This window comes from Spea bombifrons, chromosome 8, assembly GCF_027358695.1.
Source record: "Spea bombifrons isolate aSpeBom1 chromosome 8, aSpeBom1.2.pri, whole genome shotgun sequence".
Lineage (NCBI taxonomy): Eukaryota > Metazoa > Chordata > Amphibia > Anura > Pelobatidae > Spea > Spea bombifrons.
Window position 1 is genome coordinate 33,807,726 of NC_071094.1, and position 19,644 is coordinate 33,827,369.

Here is a 19,644-nt window from a genome sequence, read left to right on the forward strand (position 1 = left end):
TAACATGTGTGTTAGGATGAGTGTGTACATTTGTGTTAGTGTGTGTAAATATGTGTGCTAGTGTGCATGTTACATTCTACTAATAGGGTGCTATTACAATGGGGGGGTTAACAATAACTTTAAAACTGACAAAATACAAGATCAACAATAACATTAACACAAGTCAATATGATCATTCCTCCCTATTACATTTTCTCTTCCTTATTGTTATATTGCTGATTGTTGTCGATTGAGTCAGGCAACCTTTATAACTGTGGACAGAAGATGAGTTCAGGGCAGACGATTGATGAGAAAGGCTAAGTTTTGCCATGTTTTGCCACAACGTCCCTCAAGTTTAGCAATTACATGGATTACAACACAAAATCTATAAACCCTAGCTATGAATAATAAATGAAGTTAGTTACTTTAGGAGAAAACGCAGAAACATAGTGAGGAGGGAATTTGTATACTTCTGATACATCTTCTTTGTGGCTTGCTGGGTAGAAATATCCAACGTTCAACTCTTAATAGGAAACAGATTTTTAAAGCTAAAAATCATTGCGTTATAAGTTTTCCTTAAAACATGAGGCACACCAGGCAACTACCTATTCGTAAACTATTGTAACCTTTGGTCCATGAACTTAGAACGCACAATGAGACCGCACAGCATACTTCTTCCAAAGCCACAATTCCGTTGGAATGAAATATCCGTACGTTGGGAAAGCAGCGGAATGCGAGTTACTGGCTGCCCGGAAGAATAAGGAAATGCCTCACATGATTCGCAAACATAAAGTCTCTGTCTGAAACAAGCAGACTGCATACTGGGGATGACAAACAAACGCTTCCAGAGTCTTATCCCAGGCCCAATCTCGCCCTAAGGGAGATCATAAATCACGAGTCTTAATTTGTGCAGCAAAAACAACTTCTGTCTTAGAAAGTCAACAGTCAGGTAAAGGTGATATCTCCCACTCGTGGGTTATGGGAAACTGAAGCGTTGGGTCTATGGCACTTTCAGGAATCTGGCTTAGCATGATAGGATCTGTCGTTCAAGTTTCCCAGCCCCGTTGAAGTATTTGTCCTGTGAGTAATTCCTAGAATGGCACGCACCGAGAACCGGGCCCGAGGCAGCATTAGAGGTTGTCATAATTATTTGGTGATGACCTCATGGTTGCTTTTTCCACTTCTCCGGCGTTCCTTTTGTGCTGTGGAGTAATGCTCTGGTGGCTTCTCTTTAGGTAATGGACGTGATTAAAGGTTTAAGATCTTCCATGCCAGACAGGGCAGCACTTGAATAAAAACTACCTACCCCGTCTGGTTTCTATTACTGTTTTCTGCAACCGGCCCTTCTAAGAGATTGGTGAATGTTAAATTGTGTGTGTGCCGCACTCTGTGCCGGGTAACATAGAGTTAATTATTTCGGTCCATTTTGGACCGGTCCATCTAAGGAGTAAGTAGGAAGATTTTTCCCCAAATACAAATTATTATTTCGATAAATGGAGCTTTCTAGATTCTCAGCTACTGAGGCGTAAAAGGAAGAGTTAAGGCCCGCACTGGCCATCTGGTTCACCGCCGGCCAACATCATTTCTTATCTAGCCAAACTGCAGATTGGGTGCTACAGTCTGTGGCCACCGGCTGTATACACCCGGCCCACACTATGTGAGCATAAAAGCATAACATGCCTGCTCTCACATACAGCTTTAGGGCTCACTTACGGATTTAGTGGCCGCTGGCCTTAAATGGCCCGTGTCGCTTCGGCATCCCCAGTCCACTCGCCTGACACAATGGCTCCATAAACACGCTAACGCGCCATCAACTTAAGAAAGGGGCCTCTACAGAGTATTTTACGTAAAAATGTAGGCTTGGGAAGGCTGGGGGCTGCAACCCTGGCACTTTAAGGCCAGCGGCCGCCTGATGGTATAACTGCGGCTGAAGGCTGGATACGTGCAGCCGCACACTTGCCTTAATACTCACCTAGCGTGTGGCTGGGCACCACGCGGCGGAGTGGGTAATAGCGTGGCAGTATTAGCCAGTGGTTCACCGGTCATTTGCCTTGTGTGCCGGATGGCCTATCTGGTCTGCTGCCAGTCTAAAGATACAGCACTTTAGAAGTCTAATTGCACACCTCACAATGTTGTGGGTCTGTTTTTGGTCTCGCCTGTCCTATGCATGTTTAAAGTCCCTAATTACCACTTGTGCTGGGAAGCTGTTCCACTTATGTACCACCCTTGTAGGCCACAAAAAGGCAAAAGTGTTGTATCTTGCTCCCATGGTGCCTGAGACCATCTCAATCTCACCATCTCATATCCTAAGCGCTGAAGTTTAGTAGGCCGTTCCTCCTTACCCTGATCGCAGGGTGTCGAAATGCTAGTGTTGTTCATAAATATAAATGAAAAAGCCCAGTGAGAGCAGATACACAGTAACCGTGTCCTAACCGTGTCCACCACGGGCCGTGGAACCAGGGGCCACGAATGGCACCCATCAGGCATAACCAGTGGCAGCTCTACATTGTACCCCATGGGGGGAAGAGGGGCAATTGTAACACTCTGTCCTCCCGATTTTAGACACGGATTGTGCCTGACATCATTTATGTAACTGAGTAATAAATCTGGGTTTCATAATTCATACTTGGCTAGTTGGCTCAGTCACCGGATTTCAGTGTTAGGGTTAAGCTGTTACTCTGGTGCACGCCGTGTAACGATCCCTGCAGGGGTTAACAGCTGAGCACCCCAGCCCCTCCCTCCAGCCCCACATTCCATGCCGGCTCCCGACTCCGTCTGCACATGCGCTCCACGCTCCTGGTTTTGCCGTGCGCCCAGCGCCTGGTGCCAGGTCTTTACGCAGTGCGCCCCGGACACGAACTGGAGCAGCTGGAGGCGGAGGAGGAGGGGGACAAGTTTGCAGAGCGCAGAGCTCCGGCCAATCAATCAGGAGGCGGCAGCGGGGGCAGAGCCACGGGCTCCACGGCACTTTGCAAACTTCTTCTGGCAAGTAGAGGTCGCCTTGTGTGAGCCACAGACTGAGAGCCAGCCCTAGGCGAGCCGAAGCCGCAAGGAAGCGCTGCATTCGTCGCTATCATCTCTGTCTCATCGCCTTTTTCCTCCTCTCCCTGCAATTCACGGGACCCCCGCCGTCTCGCACCCTTTGTGAGTTTCTCGCTCGCCATGGCCCGGATGGCTCTCTCGCCTCTGCTTCTTTGCACTTTAGCAGTTTGCTGCCTCTCCGTCTGGGCTGATCTGAAGACCAAAAGTTGCACGGAGGTCCGGAGACTTTACATCTCCAAGGGTTTCAACCAGAACGATGCTCCCTATCATGAGATCAACGGTGAGTGGATCCGGAGTCCGGGGGTCTTATGGGGGGTGAGGGGTATGGGTTTTGGGTCGTGTAGTTTTATCAGAATGAAAGGGCCCGGGGGGGGGTGTTTTTGTGTGGCCTGGCAGGGTAAGGGTTAACCTGATTCACAGCTCAGTGTGAGTGGGTAATGCGTGGACTGGTGTGGAGCAAACAATAGGAGGTGAGGAAGGCAACCCCCCCCCTCCTTAAACCTTATAGCAGGGCTCCATGTGCCTGTGATCGGGGCCACACCGCGGGCCTGCCGTGCAGTTAGCTGGATCTGCACAGTACCTCCGCTTGTTAGTAGCCCTGGGTAGGTTGGGGAAGAGGAGGGTGCCGGGAGAAGGCAGATCCATCCCCCTCCCTTACTGGATGTGGGGCCAGGTAAGAAGGGGCAAAACTCTGAGCCCCTGGGGGCAGCTGTGGAGAGTGACTCGGGGACATAGGAAAAAGAAGTCCCCGGTCAGCAGTTGTTGGGTCGCCACTCCCATCACCCTGTCTGGGGGTTATTGGAATTACTTCCGAAATATTCCTGGCTAAACCAGGGACTTTTATTATTATTTAACAGCTGACTCCATTCTCTGCTATGTTATGTTGATGTCTATAGGCACATCCAGCACTCCTAACCTTCCTTTCATTTGGCTGCCATGTCCCACATTAAGTTGCCCACCCTTGGGTTGCCCAAGCTTGAGACCCCTATGATCTCTGATACCTAATTACCCAGATCGGGGTAGGCTCGGCCCCCTGGGTTATATTGAGTCAGCTGTAAGAAGTCCATTAAGTGCATTTCCTCTTCAGTGACTGGTATGATTGCGGTCGCTTTCTAGTACTTGGCACGGTAACTCGCCCTCGACCCGGTACTTTTATGTAGGTAGAAGCCACGTTTACCATCAAGATATAGGTTAGGAAATCACACGATGCGCTGCTGCGATTAACAAATCTGTGTCGTTTACTGCTTGTAAATGACGTTTATCATTCAGCCTTTTTTAGTACTTGGTTCAAATCTCTGTACAATTTTTAAATGCATTTACGTATTAATGTGATTTGCCTCTCCTTGCGCGTCTACCTGTACAGCAGCGAGTAGGAAAATGGCCCAAACTGAATGTGAGAAAGGGTTAAACTTGATGCTAGAAAGGCATTCCCTGCGGTGGTCCGGCAGTCTCCGGCAGGGTGCAAAGTCTGGTAACTGCCGCGGCTGCTGGGCTGCTCTGGGCTGTATTGACCTGCCCCATATGGTGATAGTAACTCTCCAATTACCCTTTCGGCTGCACAGCCTGCCCTTTTGAAATTGAGTTGCGATATTGTATTTTTTTTTTTTTAATTCTGTATTCGCCTCCTTTGTGCCGAGGGACCTCATTAATAAGACCTTCATCGATTATATATTTAGAACCCTTTCCGTGCCAGTCTGCCATGCATATTGTAAATCCCTTTATGATCTGCCGGTAGCTGTGCCCATACATTAAACTCGTGATATTGGAAGTAAGTTGAACATATATAGTTAGCACAGGAGTCTTTCTGTATGGCTGATGTTGCGCATGAATTATTTTTATCTGTATGGCAATACAACCCTGTATTTGCTTTTGCGTTCCTTTGCACCCCTTTGTTTTCTCTTTGCTGGGTACATTTTTACGGTTTCCACTGGATACCCATTCCAGATACTTACTACTCTTTCAGCAAAGAAACACTGTAATATTAAATAGTAACATGCTAGCATTTCTGTATCTGGTTTTAATGGGCAATATGCCCATCACTCCATTTAGTGCTATATATAGATATAGATATATAGATATAGATATATATATATATATATATATATATATATAAATTTTTTTTTTTTATATTTTCTGCTAAGATGCTATTGCTAGCGCAGAATGCGCTGATACATTAAGTGCCTTTGGTTGTGACCAAGACATTTTCTATTTTTTCTTCTTATTAAGTATCCCAAATTAATCCCAATTGAATCCCACATCAAGCAAAGTCCGCTCAACTCTACTGAAAAGCTCTTGGGTTCCGTTGTACAGCGCTGCTGAATATGAAGGCGCTATATAAAATAATAATTCTAGAATGAAGTGGCCCATTTCTCTGCGACATTGGGGATTTTGTCTCTCTACAGTGCCGGGTGCCGCGTTAACCCATTGTATGCCTGCTGGATTTGCCCATACCCTGACACTCGAGGATAACACCTTTTTATTTCCATAACGCGCCGTGGATGATTTTACTCTTTCCGTCCGCTCCTTAAAATCACCGAGCTTTATAGACCTTTCTATTTCAGGAGCTCCGGCGAGCCTCGTACTTCCTGCAGCGGAGGGCTTTTATCAGGGTACTTGAGATTCCGCAGCTTTTTTCTTTTTTTTCTTTCTGGATTTGTGTAACAAAGGCTAGTGTTTTTTTGTGACGTTAAGCCCCATTGAGAGTATGCCGGAACTCAAAGTGTTAAAGTTGCCATTTTAAATTCCATACTAATGGCCAGAAAGGGGAGGAAAAAAAAAAAGCTGTGAACTGAAGGAGCCTTGTTGTAGAAGTGCTCTCCTTCAGCTCAGTGGATCCTTATTCAGTAGCCTTCCCCGGTCTGCAGAAGTGCCAGGGACCTTCTGCAGCCACATTTAGAAGCCCCCTCTTACAGCGGGGAGCACTGACCCTCTTTGTTCTGCCCCATACAGCAGTGTCATTGCTTTCTGGCCCTCCGCTACCAGACTCCTAAAAGGTTGCACAAAACTTTCCCTCCCCTTCTCTCCGGCTTTGTCTGCCCAAGTTAGGGAGGCGAATTCTCTACAAGAGAAACTTGATCTGAGCCGCTCAGAAATATTTGTGACTTCAGAATGAGAAAAATGTGCTTAGAAACAGAACTTTTGAGCAACAGAGGGAAAACAGCCCGGGAACGGCTTCGCCAAAATGACTTTTTAATTAGGACGCCATTTATAGCCCGATAAACCTCGGCTTCTTTTAACTTTTCTTAGGAGGTCCCCCGTGGAATGGCACTTGTGTGACTAGGGTTTTTGTTTAGCCTTGGGGTACATTTCAAATGCCATTAGAGGCTCCTGAAAGGAATAATTACAGGAAACCCTAATCTCCTTTGTTTAGAGATGGTTATGCAAATGAGGTGGGGGGTAATTTTCTGTGGCGGGGGTGACAACCTCTCTTTTTAACCCTTTGCATGCTAATGGGGTAAAGAAACAACACATTGAGTTGCTCATATAAGTCAAGTTTTCTTTCCACTGATGGACTCCTTTTTCTCATTCATTTACATCCTCTGTTAATAGACGCCCCGGCTAGATACGTGTAGAAGTTATACATGGATGTGGACTCTACGTGGGCACTGGCCATATGCTAGCGGTCTTATCTGTGTGCCCCCCCCACCAGACATCAAAAATGGACCTTAGTCACACGGCTCGTGAAATCCCTTGTAAGCTTGCGATGTTTCTACTTTTTGCGATGGTTGCTTCCTGGGGAGAGCACACAGGCGGCTTCGCTCATTCTTTCACTGTCGTAATTAAAATGCAAAGCAGTCAAATTGCTGTGTGCGTATTTACAAAGGAGGCTCGGAACGGCCAGTTTCTCAACAATTTTCTAACCAATTACCCGGAGGACCTCATTTCTTCAGACAGCCCCCCCAATCTACAACTTTTCCTTAGAAAGCACCCATTTAATGCCGTTACATTAAAAGTACCATCTGGACCCATCAGAAGTACTCCAAAAGGAGACCGCTGTTCTAAGGAGCTCTGATTACGGGGGGTTACGTCAGAGGTTTGCGAATGTACAAATGAGACCGCCCGTACCGCTATGCTACGAGACGGGGTACAATGCTCATCGTCTAATAGGTGGGCAAATAGGGCTTGTTGGTTCTAGCTAGTAGCACAGGCTACCCCCGCTCTGGGTAATCGTGCCACGTTAAGCTAATTACCACAATTCTCCAGGAATTGGTGGATCGTTAGCGTTTCTAAGAGCCTCTTGTGTCTTCACCTGCTGTTTGCAGCTCGAAATTCAAATTGAGCTCGTTATCCTTGTGTAACCTCGTGGTGTTTTTTTTTTTTTTTTTTTTACCGTGTAAACACTTCTGAAACTTTTCACACACACCTGGGGTACAAGGCCTCGTCTGGATGACAGGGCCTCGTGATATTTTGCTGGCCCTGTCATATGGACATCTTGTGCTAATTGCAGATTTTGCTCAGGAAATCCTTGTCCAAAAAAAAAAAAACCCCAGTTTACTTTTTCAGTAATATTTTGGATAGTTCCCTTCATACCAGGGATGTGTGCCATGGAAAGTCTGGTGCCTCCTTCCTGCCCATAATGCTTCGATTCATCTGTGCCGGGACATAGACGTTATTTGCTCGTCTGGATACGTGGCCTGTGCTCGTCCTCCTCCGTTCCAAGTTGTTTATTAATGTTGGATTGTGATATTAGAGGAGAGGCAGTAAAAATGTAACTTTTTATATTCTGACGTTTTTTAATTTAAGGTTTATTTTAAATCTAGTGTTTTTAGTAAATGAAGATTTTGTATAATTCAGGGCTCGGCAATGTCATCCGTTGACGTTTCACTCCCATCACTTTCAGCCACGTGATGGGTCTCGCAGCCTAACAGTGGATGTCTGCACTTGCCAAGACCTGTGCTTAATCATTGTGGTGACAAAAGAAATTGTCTGACCCCTTGCGTCAAATCCTTTGCAAGGCTCGCTATAGGAAACAGCAACTTTAGTCCCACACTCCACCCCGAAAGAGAGCGAGAGCGAGAGAACACATTTTATCCTTTTCTTGTTCCATCCCTCTCCTCCTCCTCCCCCTCCCAGCGCTGCTTTTATTGGGACTTTTCAATGACCCCACTGGACAGCATTCTGCTTGAGAACAAAGAAGATGAATCCCGGAGAGACCACCAAGGACTGGAGCTCACCCACTGCAATTTCGCACCCCATTCAACAATAACAAAAAATGTATCGCTGAATGGTTCAAAAAGGCAGAGAGACTGGAGGTATTCACTTACGTCTAGGACACTGTCACAACACAGACAGATCCACGCATACACCTTTAACACGCCAACATACAACAAGGCGTAATATTTAGCATTTGTCGTGCATGTATGGTACCAGACACATGAGATATGAGTATATGTGTGTATAAATACATCATCATAGAATGGAATAGAAAAATAAAATATATAATATATTTAATTCCATTCTATGGGTTTTTTTCCCCCTCCATGGAGCCTTGATAAATCCATTGTTTTACCAGCTGGGAGGCTGTTCCACTTATCTACCACCCTTTCAGTAAAACATCCATATATTACATCTAAGCCTCTGACCCTTAAGATGTTATGTAAGATAATTAAAACGCAGGTTTTTTTAATACATATGTTCTCCTTCGGTTCAGTCTGCTCCTCTCCAGCGCATGTTTATTGATTTGGGGGACAGCCATTACTGCTTTGTGAATAAACCCACATGACTTCCTGCTAGGCTGCGAGGTACGATCTCACACGGTAATAACTCATGGCTGCAAATGTCAGTAAGTTCCCGAGGCCTTTGTAAACTTTGCATGTTTGTGGTTTGGCCTGATTTTTTGCTCGGCCTGGCTTCTTTCCAGTAAATGACATTTTAAGTGTGTAGAAAGTTAAATATAATGGTACTTTTTATCATTCAGCCCTACGCTGCCACCTCTGTGCTGGGCACGATGTAGGGCAGTCTCCCACGTGAATGTTGGCCGCTCTTCCCAACCTTTATAAAATGCTAACTTACTAGGGATGATAGGACTTGTAGTCCAGAATCTCCTTCGATGTTATAGTGGCCTTTATCTGACAGAATACGGATTCTGCTTCTCAAAATCCTTTCTGGAGACGTTAGAAATATGTCTGACCGGGGAAATCTCATACCAGCGATAAAACCCGACAGTCCCGGGATTTTTTTGGGGATGTGTTGGTGAGGCTTGGATTGTTCGTTCGTACCCGGCCATACATTCACTGAGTCGGCTAATGCTTTTGTAAATATTAATTTAAAAAACGCTTAGCTTAGTCTTAATGTTTTGGGGGAAATACCTTTGGACGGAATCTATTTGGATATGGGTTTAGTCAACACCGCTTGGTGGAAGGCGCCATGTAAATGGGCTGACAGCGTTTACACTGAGAGGGAATGCGTGAAAGATCCGGGTGGAAAAAAAACCTTTTTAAACTGTCCTGTCCAAGGGGAAAATGTAACTGAATCCAGAACTGAAAACCATCTATTATGATAAATTCCATTTTAGAGACGCTGCCCTTTATGCAGACTCCCCCATGTTTCCCATGACATCCTATCAAACCCTTGTAGCCGGCCCTTGTAGGCCTGTAAAGCTATTATAAAAATATCCGAGGGCCAGACAGCCATGTAAAAAAACGAAAAAAACTCATATGATGCTACAGCAAGATGGCGGCTTACACATTCCACAAAAAGGCATGAGGAGGAAATGGAGACTCAAGTTCTGTACAGGTGAAGTCATTGGGTTTGAGGTTGATGAGCGACGCACTGCTTTAACTTCGTATTTAGACACCCATAGAAAGTATTGGTAGTTACTAAACTTGAATTTACTAATTTCTTAAGATCTGCGTTGGTAATAAAACCAAGTTGGTTCATAAATTCCCCTGTACAATGTGTTGTGTATCTGTGGTTAGCGTGGAGGTGAGGAGTGTTAGAAGAAATCTCACTGATTTGTCTATACATTATCCAGGGCCAGCCAAGCTCTTCCTGCTCAATGGGGTTGGCCCTTCATTGTGTATATGTCAAGGACCCGGAACACAGCTATCCTGCCAATTCAGACTTTAGTGAATAAAGCCCCTTTTTTCCTAGAAATATGTATGTTTTTGAGGAGTATGCTATAAATACTTTTTGGGAAATCACTCTTTATGTATATATATTGGTATATAAATGAATGGTTGCCGTTGAGGGCCATGACGACTACTAGCAAGCAGTGCATTTTCTGTCTGGTTCCGAAGAACGCTTCCATTAGCGAATCTTTTCCCAATTGGAGATGGTTAGCGTGTAACGCTGCGGCTTTCATTGCTGCCTGTAAATTATTTCTGTCCCATTGACATTTCACGCTAATGGAGCGCTAAGATGTATGTTGTCGTTTGAAACACATGAAATTACAATGCAAATGCGGCTACTTAACATCACGGCGGGTGCATTTAGCATGGAGGGCGTTGCATGTCCCCAAGAATAAGGAATAAGGGCGATAATGGGTGTGGGGAGGAATAAACCCATGTTATAATAGCTCTGATTGGCTGATATTGGAGTAGAGGCTTGGGGTGATAGCTGTGAATGCGCTGTCTCTGTTCCAAATGCAATTAGAATTTAAAGGAGCAGAAGCTCGATACGTCACAGACGCACGTCTAACAGTCCGAGCGTACGATGGGTTCCCGGAAATATTCTTTCTGCTTCTTAAAATGCCATTTTTTTGGTGAAGACTTATAAAATTATTTATTTGACTGAAGTGTGAACTTGATGGCTTTCTGCACATCTCTCTGTATATTTTGGGTACCTGCTGTTAAAGTGAGATGAGCAACTGATGAGGCTGGTCCAATAAAGCAATATTAAAAGTATTAAGATATATATTATATACATTTTTATTGACAATCATGTTTTAGTCTCAATTGATTAAGCTAATTAGTTGGTAAGCTCGTTTGAGCCAGGCTCTCCTCGCCTGTTTTCCGTAGGTCAAATTGTTATATACTACTTGTGTCCTGTCTACCCATTGTACAGCGCTCCAGAATATGATGGCGCTATAATAAAACAATTAAAAGACCCATTGCCCCAAATTATTATTTGCATGGCAGCTTGGTAGATAATATTTTACGTCATACTGGCTTTCGTGATCGTTGTTGAACGGTTCATCTACCTTACTGCCTCCTTTTCACACACCCTGCCAGCCCATTTACGGAGGGGTATCTATTAATTGCCTGGCTTTCGGTCCTAGTGGGTTGTGGCTTTGTTTGTGTCAGACATTTAGCGCTTGTCTTCCTGTCTGCTTGTCTCTTTCCTTTTGTTAGCACGGAAAGCAATTAGTTTTTGCTGTTCGGACACTTGGGGTCTTCTGATCTTCTCTGTGGCTTTTTAATTCCCAAATTTTTGAAATATCTGCCCGCTTATCGTATTTTGTCAGGCCAGCAAATTCCTTGGTTCCGATCGATCGTGGTATCCTTATACTCTGCAGTGTTAATCTGGCGCTTAACAGTAACTGCTTTCACTCGTCCGGTTAGTGGGAGTCTCGCTTTCCTTGGCAGACACTTCAGAGGAAGCAGAGCTGTTTCTGCCAGAGTAAGCAGTTGTCTTATTTGCTGCAACATATTGTCAAATTATTGCCCTTTTGTCATAATTACACAGATAAGGACATAATGCCCCATATCCACCGCAGAGCTCTGCCTTCCCTTTGCCCAGTGAAACAAATTCCTTTTGATTTTGATGACTTTGTGGTCTCCCATCCATAAGAAAGGGTTATTTTAAAACCGCTTGTCCGAGCAATAAAACATACGATTATACGTGTTCATTCCTTTGTGCTCTTAAGGAATTCTGCTGATTAGATCTAAATCTACAATTATTGTAATAAGACACGTGTTTAGGAAACTGTCCTTATTCACATGTCCCAAAGAAAAAAATTAGAAAAGAATATTGATATTCACTTAGCATACATTTGGGGAAACTAAAATATAGAAACAATATTCGATTCTCCCACCTCTGCTGGGAAGCTGTTCCACTTATGTACCATCCTCTCAATAAAGTAAAACTTTGCTCCCTGACCCTTTAGGTTATGAGCTTGTGATGTTATCCTCTTTTGCGAGACAGAAGAAGAAACTGCTTGGGCAATAAGCCGGCATCTAGTTGCTGTTGAGCTACAGTGATGAGGCTTGTGAGATGTTGCCGCCCTGTTGGCTTAACAGCGTTTGGGGACATGCCCAGTCTTATGTGACCCCTGCCCACCGTCCCTCGATACTGGGCGGTGGATGTGACTTCACTGGGTGAGCTGGTCTCAACGCATGGCTCTATTACAATAACTACATTCCTCGACAAGTTAACCAAGTTAAAGGAACCGCTTAGTCCTCAAACATTGTTATTCCTGCATGTAAATTGGTGCATGCATTGCTTAGTTATTGGTGTCAGAAAATAAGCTTTGTCTCACTGCAGCCCTTCCCACAGCTCTCTCTACTGAAACCGCGAAACCTTACAATTCTTGCACATGCTCAGTAGCAGTCACTGGAGCACCAGCCAATCATATGCATGCTAACAAAACATCAGTGTTCAGATAACATACATGTGATTGGCAGCCACTGCTCCCATTGACTAGAATGGGAGTGCTACTGAGCATGTGCAAGAAGCAAACGGCGGTATGCTCCCCGCTTCCAGTAGAGGCGGCAGGGGGAGGAGTTAAACGTTATAACTTCAGTACCTAATGTCTGCGTTTATTTTGCACGCGGGCCAAATGGGCTCACGTGTGCCTTCAACGTCTTGTTTAGCCCTTGAGCTTCCTTTTGGTACTGGTTATCGTCGAATTTAGTTTATTCTCCTTGGAGCTTTCATGCTTTGTCTAATTCCAGATTAGATACAAAAATATGATGGATCAACATGTAAACTAATTCCACGGGTGTAATAATTGCAAAGGGTAAGTGGGCTTTATGCCTAGGGGTATGTGATAATGGAGAGCTGCACTCTTGTAATGTAATGATTGGCTTTCTTCAGGCCGACACCAGGGTCAGAAATGAGATTATTCTCGGTCATTGTCTTTGCTTAAACAAAGTTGGGTGTTATTAATGTGGTCTAAAAATAAATGTAATAAGAACTGACATTTAGTGCATCCAAGCAAGCGCTGTATCTGACCTTCACCGTGTTTAGATGGTTGACTAATTGTTCATAAAATGGCTTTAGTCTGAAGATTTTTGTTCCGCATGTTTAACCGTTTTAAGTGTGGTGGCCACTGCATTGATAACTAGCTGTCTGATTAGTTAAAAAGGCCTTCTTTCCTGATGTATTCATACCTATTGTATCCCGATCAAGAGCCCTGTAAGCTGTTACTTATAATATGACGTCAATTATGGCGCCGCCCTTTATTATACTGTAAAGCGCCAAGTAAATCTGTTGGCGCTCAATAAATAAAGACGTATAAGGCCAAATATGGCAGCCACCCTTGCCTTCCTGATGTTGCTTGAAAAATTGCATAGAGATTAAGGATTCTTAATTAAAAGCCTTGGACACATTATGTAAGCAATATATTCCCAACTTGAACAGCTATTTTTCGATACCCCCGTATCGTGAGGTCTCACGATCCTAATAGGTCCTTGACTGGTCAGTAGGTCCTTAACTGGTCAGAAGGACATAGCAGAAATATTACTTCTAACTTCATGCTGGGTGTAACTTCTATGTAGAGGCCCTTACTGCTCCGTGCTGGCCAAGGACACATCACCAACTTTGACGATAACAAGATGGCTGACGGCTCGTAACGTTGCCTTATCAGGAGTAAAAGCTGGCAGTGTTCCATTGCTTCATTTCCCTTCTAAAGAATCGCGTCCCGGGGCAGCTGGTCTGCTGGCTTTTAGATTATACCTCCCCTGCGATATGCGATTTGCTCGCTTGTACAGACTGTGGCTCCCGATGAAATCTAACGTGCGAAATGAACGTTACTGAACTTTTCGAACGTTTCTGAGCCGTCAGTCTTATTTAAATAAATGCAATAAACTTGTTTGCTATTCGCAGACTTCATTCAACAGATGAAGAGTCTAAAAGAAATCTGATTTCAATTTAATTTATTTTAGGCTCGTCTTTGATTTTTTTTATTTTTTTTTTGTTTCTCGCCTGAGAGCTGGTGACATTTTTATTATTTTTTTTAAGCACCTCGAGCGAACGCGTTCTAGGAAAAGCGTTCTATTTCAGGCAATTTTGCCGTTGCGTGAGCTTGAAATCCTAGATGTGTAATGTATGTAATCGGTATTGCCATGGAGGTCGGAGGTTAATTTGCACAGATCCATATAGGTTCTGCTGGGTGATCCGCTTGCTTCTCTCTATGTTTAGGGGAGGAGGACTTTTGTTTAATTATATATATATATTTTTTTGTTTTTAACCATCGTGGAATAAATTGCGTGATGTGCCGAGAATCCAGAATAGATTTCATAGAATTATAAAGCCTTTTGTTGTTGGCTTTGCTGTTTTTTAGCCAAACCGTGAACATGCCTCACTGCTCTTAGGAAGGCGAAACACCCTTCTTTTAACTTTGAACACGTTTTGTGTCGGACTTGTGAATGCGTTTCTTTGTTCTTGTGTTTATTTAGATGACACCAGCATATCCTGCACAACAGCATGGTGGGAAAGAGTGAATTCCCAAAATATAAGCATTTTTGTTTACAGCTGTCTTGGGACATAAATGGGGGGGGGTTCTTTCATCGATGTACGAGCCGCAGTTGGGAATATAACTGAAAGCCAGCGGGATTCCTATGTTTTTACTTATTTTGGTTTTCGGGTTGGTGCCGGGTGTTAGAGGCTGATGTAGTTGCGTCTGGTTTTCACACCCTCTTTGAAGGCTGTTTTGAAAGTGATAAATGTCAGGTTGATGTGTGTTGTCTGAATAATTTAGGAGGAATCCATATTTAAGTGAGTATTTGCCTTTTGCTTAAAGTGACGGTAAAAGCTTAAAAAAAGCCTTTTGTTAAGGGTGAAATATTATATTCCAAATAATATACTAAAAAAAAAAATTTCTTCCCGTGATCCTTTTAATGTAAATTTTGCGTTTAACTGAATGCTGGAACATTCTAAATTTGAGAATACATTTTAGTAGGTCCTTAACTGGTGTAATTCTCTCTGCAGGAGTGGTGATTCCTCCCCTGTTTTATATAGGAGGATCCTTTTTGTCTGTATACGGGGAGTTGTTATATCTGTCCAGTGGGCCCTTGACATTTTTATGTAGATCTGTATAGTCTGAATTTATTTTTAACCCCCTCTGCCCCTTCTCAGTGGTGATTGGCATACCACTCCATTCAGTATACATGATGCATTCTGAACCTGAATAATTTTGCGGTAGTAGCAGTGGAAGAGGTTAATACCGCAATAGAATCATAGCATAAGATGAATAAATGGTGGACTGAACAGGTCAGACTGTTCTTATCTAATATGAAGCATCCAATTACTCATCCATATACAAGCATGGAGGATCTGTTGGCCAGCAGTGCGTCTAATCCATGGTACGACATGCTCTGAGTCTTACGGGCTCCCCAAGCAAGTCAGAACGTGCCTAGGCACAACTAAATAATTTAAATGACCTGGGTTCAAGGGCAAAAGTTAACCCATACCTTTAACTCTAACTGGAAGGACCCCCACATACTTGCTGGGAAAGAGGTGTTATGATCACACTGACTCCTGTGATGTCTATGCCGTGCCTGGAGTTGGTATTGTATAGGCCTGCCGTAATGTACCTGTTGGCAGTATGGGACCAAGCTAATGGATACATACCTGAAACATCTCCTCCTGACTCCCTCAGGCTGTCTGTAGGTTCTACTAAAGCCCATGTGGACTGGATTAGATCTAAGAAACCCAGCCTACTGGAGGAGATAATGGTCATGAGTGGATACCCCAGGGGTGGTGATCCCAATTACCTTGTATATGTAACAGTGTTTTAGCCGAGCTCGACGGATGCGTTTATGACGCAGATTCTTTCTTAGCAAATAGACAATGTGGAGGAAAGTCCTAATGGATCAAGTCCAAGGAAAACTACACAATGCCTGGCTTATAAACCTATTTTCCCACAGCTGGTACTTATTTGGCTCTCGTTACAGACTAGAGAATTCCCATGTGTATCAGCCTGGGATAAGTCTTCGCTATACCCTGCTGGGAGATATTGTAAGCTGAAAGACTGGTCTTCTCAAACTTTGTTCATGGACCTCTGTAGACATAGACTTGTGTCTTGAGCCACCTCCTTTGTGCCATTTGCAAGGTCCTTGGAGACCTCCTTGAAGTCAGTAGATGATTAGAGGTCCACCATAGTTTGAGAGTCACTGGTGTAAAACATTGTGATCGTTGTCCACATCCAGCCAGTCTTGGTTTATTAATTATTTTTTTCTTACACTTCACTGCACGTTGTTGCCAATCATATAAGGACAAAACGTATTTTTCTCCTACAAATGTTTTCCCCCACTAAGTCTGTTGCTCAACGTTGTTTTTGAGTGCGGACTTGTTTGAACAGGCTGCCCGTCCTCTCGTGTACTATCTCTACAAGTGTGATGTGGATTTATGACATTATCAGCTTGGCAGTTAAAACATTTTCTGTGTATTCAGCGTGGTTTAAAAAAAAAAAAAAAAAAACCTTTTTCAGATGAGTGACACTCAAACGTTTAACATACCCCATTGCGTAGGTGCGGCTTGTTCTGTCTCGACTAGCTTAATGCAGGGTAAACAAACTACATCTCGTCTACCACCTTGTGAAATGTAGGTCTTCGACACATGGATCGTACGTTTGTCGCCCGCGTGTAACTTTCCGCTAATTTTAAGATAAATTCGAAGTTTAATAATGTGGTGAACGTCCTCTTTTTAATTGGAGACATTCTCTAGTAAGTGAGTATTGGTAATGGCCACACACATAAACACGCTAATATTGGCTGTTGTTTGCATTGGTCGCTTAACTTAAAGCAGTAATAATAATTACAGTAAACATTTAATCCTTTCCAATTAAAGACTGAGCAATAAAGAGGACCTGTGAATGCAGGATGTTGGATAATTGGCATAAAATGGCAATAATACCTTGAATATGTATATATAATGTATGTAGATCACCCCCTTTGTGCTTTTGTTTAGCATCTGTACACGTGTTAGCAATATGAATGATATTGAGGGTTTGGCAGGGTTCTTCTCATAGCATCATTGTAGAGGAATGCTTGTATTATTTTATACGCTGGAGCAGGGTTGGGCAGCGTGCAGCTCTCCTTTTTTGATCTGTATTATTAAGGGGGATGTCACGTGGGATTCTCAAAGGATGTATATGGCGGTACTCGTAGTATAAAGTACGTTTTTTCCTGTGTTAATTTGCAAATGACGTTAATACAAAACTTTGTTGTATGTTTAATAACGACGGCAAGATACCAAGTCCATTTCAGTAATTTGATAGGAATGAGGAAAACTGTTTGCCTCGATTTCTGCATAATGATTGACCAAAAGTAAACGGGTTTGACCCGAAGTTCAGTTGACCGTAGTAGAAATCTGTACTCTTGTGGCAAACAAAAAGTCGGATTTTTTTCCTGATTAGAAAGGGTCTTTTGTGTCAACAAGCACACCCAGATGTCCCGTTTGTATATCCAGCCATTGTTTGCTTGGATAAAGTTTCAGTGCACCGCATTACCACAAATAAAAGAGAATTCACCCATTCTCATCTTTTAACGATTATGAACCACCTGATACTTTAATCAACTGATTTTAAATTCTCTGTTACCCGTATGTTTGATAAATCCCACCATGGATACGTGAGCTTTATAGAAAGCCTAGCGGAGAGAAGAAATTATAGAAAGCAGGATTGAGAGAGAATAAGATGCATTTATTAAACAAACAGATGAACAACGGCAACAACAATACCACAATGCAAATGCTATCAAAACGTCGAAGTGTAGAACGAGCTAGATGTATATGAATTGAATCATTTATTTTATACAATGAAAGCCTAGCTGAATGGTTGGACTGGTGGATCTTAATGCTAGTACCTTGCCTCATTCCCAAAAAAATGAATGTCGAGGAAATGCTCAACACGATTGTTAAAATTAATTATCTTAGTCTCCTTCATTTCCTGCCTGTTTTTTTTCTTATTCATATTCTGCCTGTCCTTTCTTAGTCATATCTGGTCAGAGTGGAAATCTTACCAGTAGATACGGCTTTGTGAGTATAGCGTTCCAAATGCGGGTCAAAATAATAATAAAAAAATAATCTTTTATACATTTAGTAAGGAGTTAATATATATTGCTGGGGCATTTTGTTAGCACGTCTCATGGTGATACATGTTACCCTTCTTTTGTTTCTTTAAGAGTAATCTGCATTCATCTTTTTTTTTAAATACAATTCTTAATGTGTGCACCATATTACAAAAAAGGTAGGCCTAAATGTTTTTTTTTTCATAATTTTTATTAAACCACAGCCACGATAAGTGGTACATATGGTCTATAATGGCAAACTTGGGTTTTTCTAGCAGCAGGCCGGGGGCTGCGTAACAAAGTACTGATGTCTGCGTTCTGGAAATGAACTTTTTGATACATTGAAAGTCGGGGAGTATCTAGTCTGAAATAGTTCACCCCCCCCATTACCCCTCTGCATACCAATAACGTGACTGACGAATATGAAGTGCCTCTGAAGTCCTGGAGAATGTTCTTTGTTCGAATGCAAATAGATATACATATAAAGCCAGTTAAAATTTCCTGTTCTCCGAAGCCAAGAGATATGGCCAAGTGCTCGACAGGACTTTGTAAGGACACAGAGTCATTTGAGTGTACGCATGTGTGTGTGTGGGAGAAGTTTTTGAGGCCATTGACGGTCCTGGTATGGGAAAGGTAAAGACTGTTTAAGGAGACTTGGACACGAGAAACTATTCGCTTGAGGTTATCTTGCAAATTATTAATTGTGAGAAAAGGCGGGAGCCCCCGATTGCGTATTGCACATATTTTAATGTCATAATGGGCTTGTTTTCACAGACCCGATTCCTTCGTTCTGTGGGAAATGTCAGCGGGGTGTAGATGGTGTTTTTCTTTCTAGCGACCCTGGCCCTCAGAAATCTAGCAAATTGTTGCTTATTTGTTCATGGATACCAGAGAGTCCATCCTGGGATTTAAAATCTGTCAGCTTGCCATATCACTCCTTTCCTGTGTCTTTCTTTCATATTCTTTAAAGTCTGTTTGTCATCTACGTGATGAAAAGAAAAACAAAAGCCAAGGCTTTTCTTTAAAAAAAAAAAAAAAAAAAAACTTCGTGGTTTTCTATTTTTGTTCAAGGCAAATAAAGAATCTACAGGCTGGATTTTTTATTTTATTTAAATTCTTAAAGAAAAAAGCTCACTACAGTTGCTTTATTTCATTGTACTACAAGATATTTCTTTATCTTCCGGTGCAAACGTTGTAGCTTTTATTGGAGTCCATTTCGTTCCACCAGCCTTTGCCAGACGCTTTTCCGGGTTACTTCAGACTTCTGACCTTAGGCTAGTAACAGAAGGCTGCCAGTACGTCTTAATGCCATGCTTCTCTCCTTAACTGCCCTAATATGCCTTCTCAGGTCAGACATGGTTCCTGCTACGAAGACCTAAACCGTGTACTTGTATGCCTTTAGGAAACCATTAATCAAATATTACTTATATGAAAAGTAAGGTTTGCACAACTG

General features: G+C 43.0%; 1 protein-coding gene across 1 annotated transcript in view; it reads left to right on the forward strand.

The window, feature by feature from the left end:
• Positions 1-2,828: 2,828 nt before the first annotated feature.
• Positions 2,829-19,644, forward strand: part of GPC4 (glypican 4) — a 41,545-nt gene continuing 24,729 nt past the window's right edge. The window contains exon 1 of the mRNA XM_053473451.1: positions 2,829-3,301. Within this exon, the coding sequence (XP_053329426.1) occupies positions 3,142-3,301 (160 nt within the window). The 5' untranslated portion in view covers positions 2,829-3,141. The remainder of the gene's footprint in view (positions 3,302-19,644) is intronic.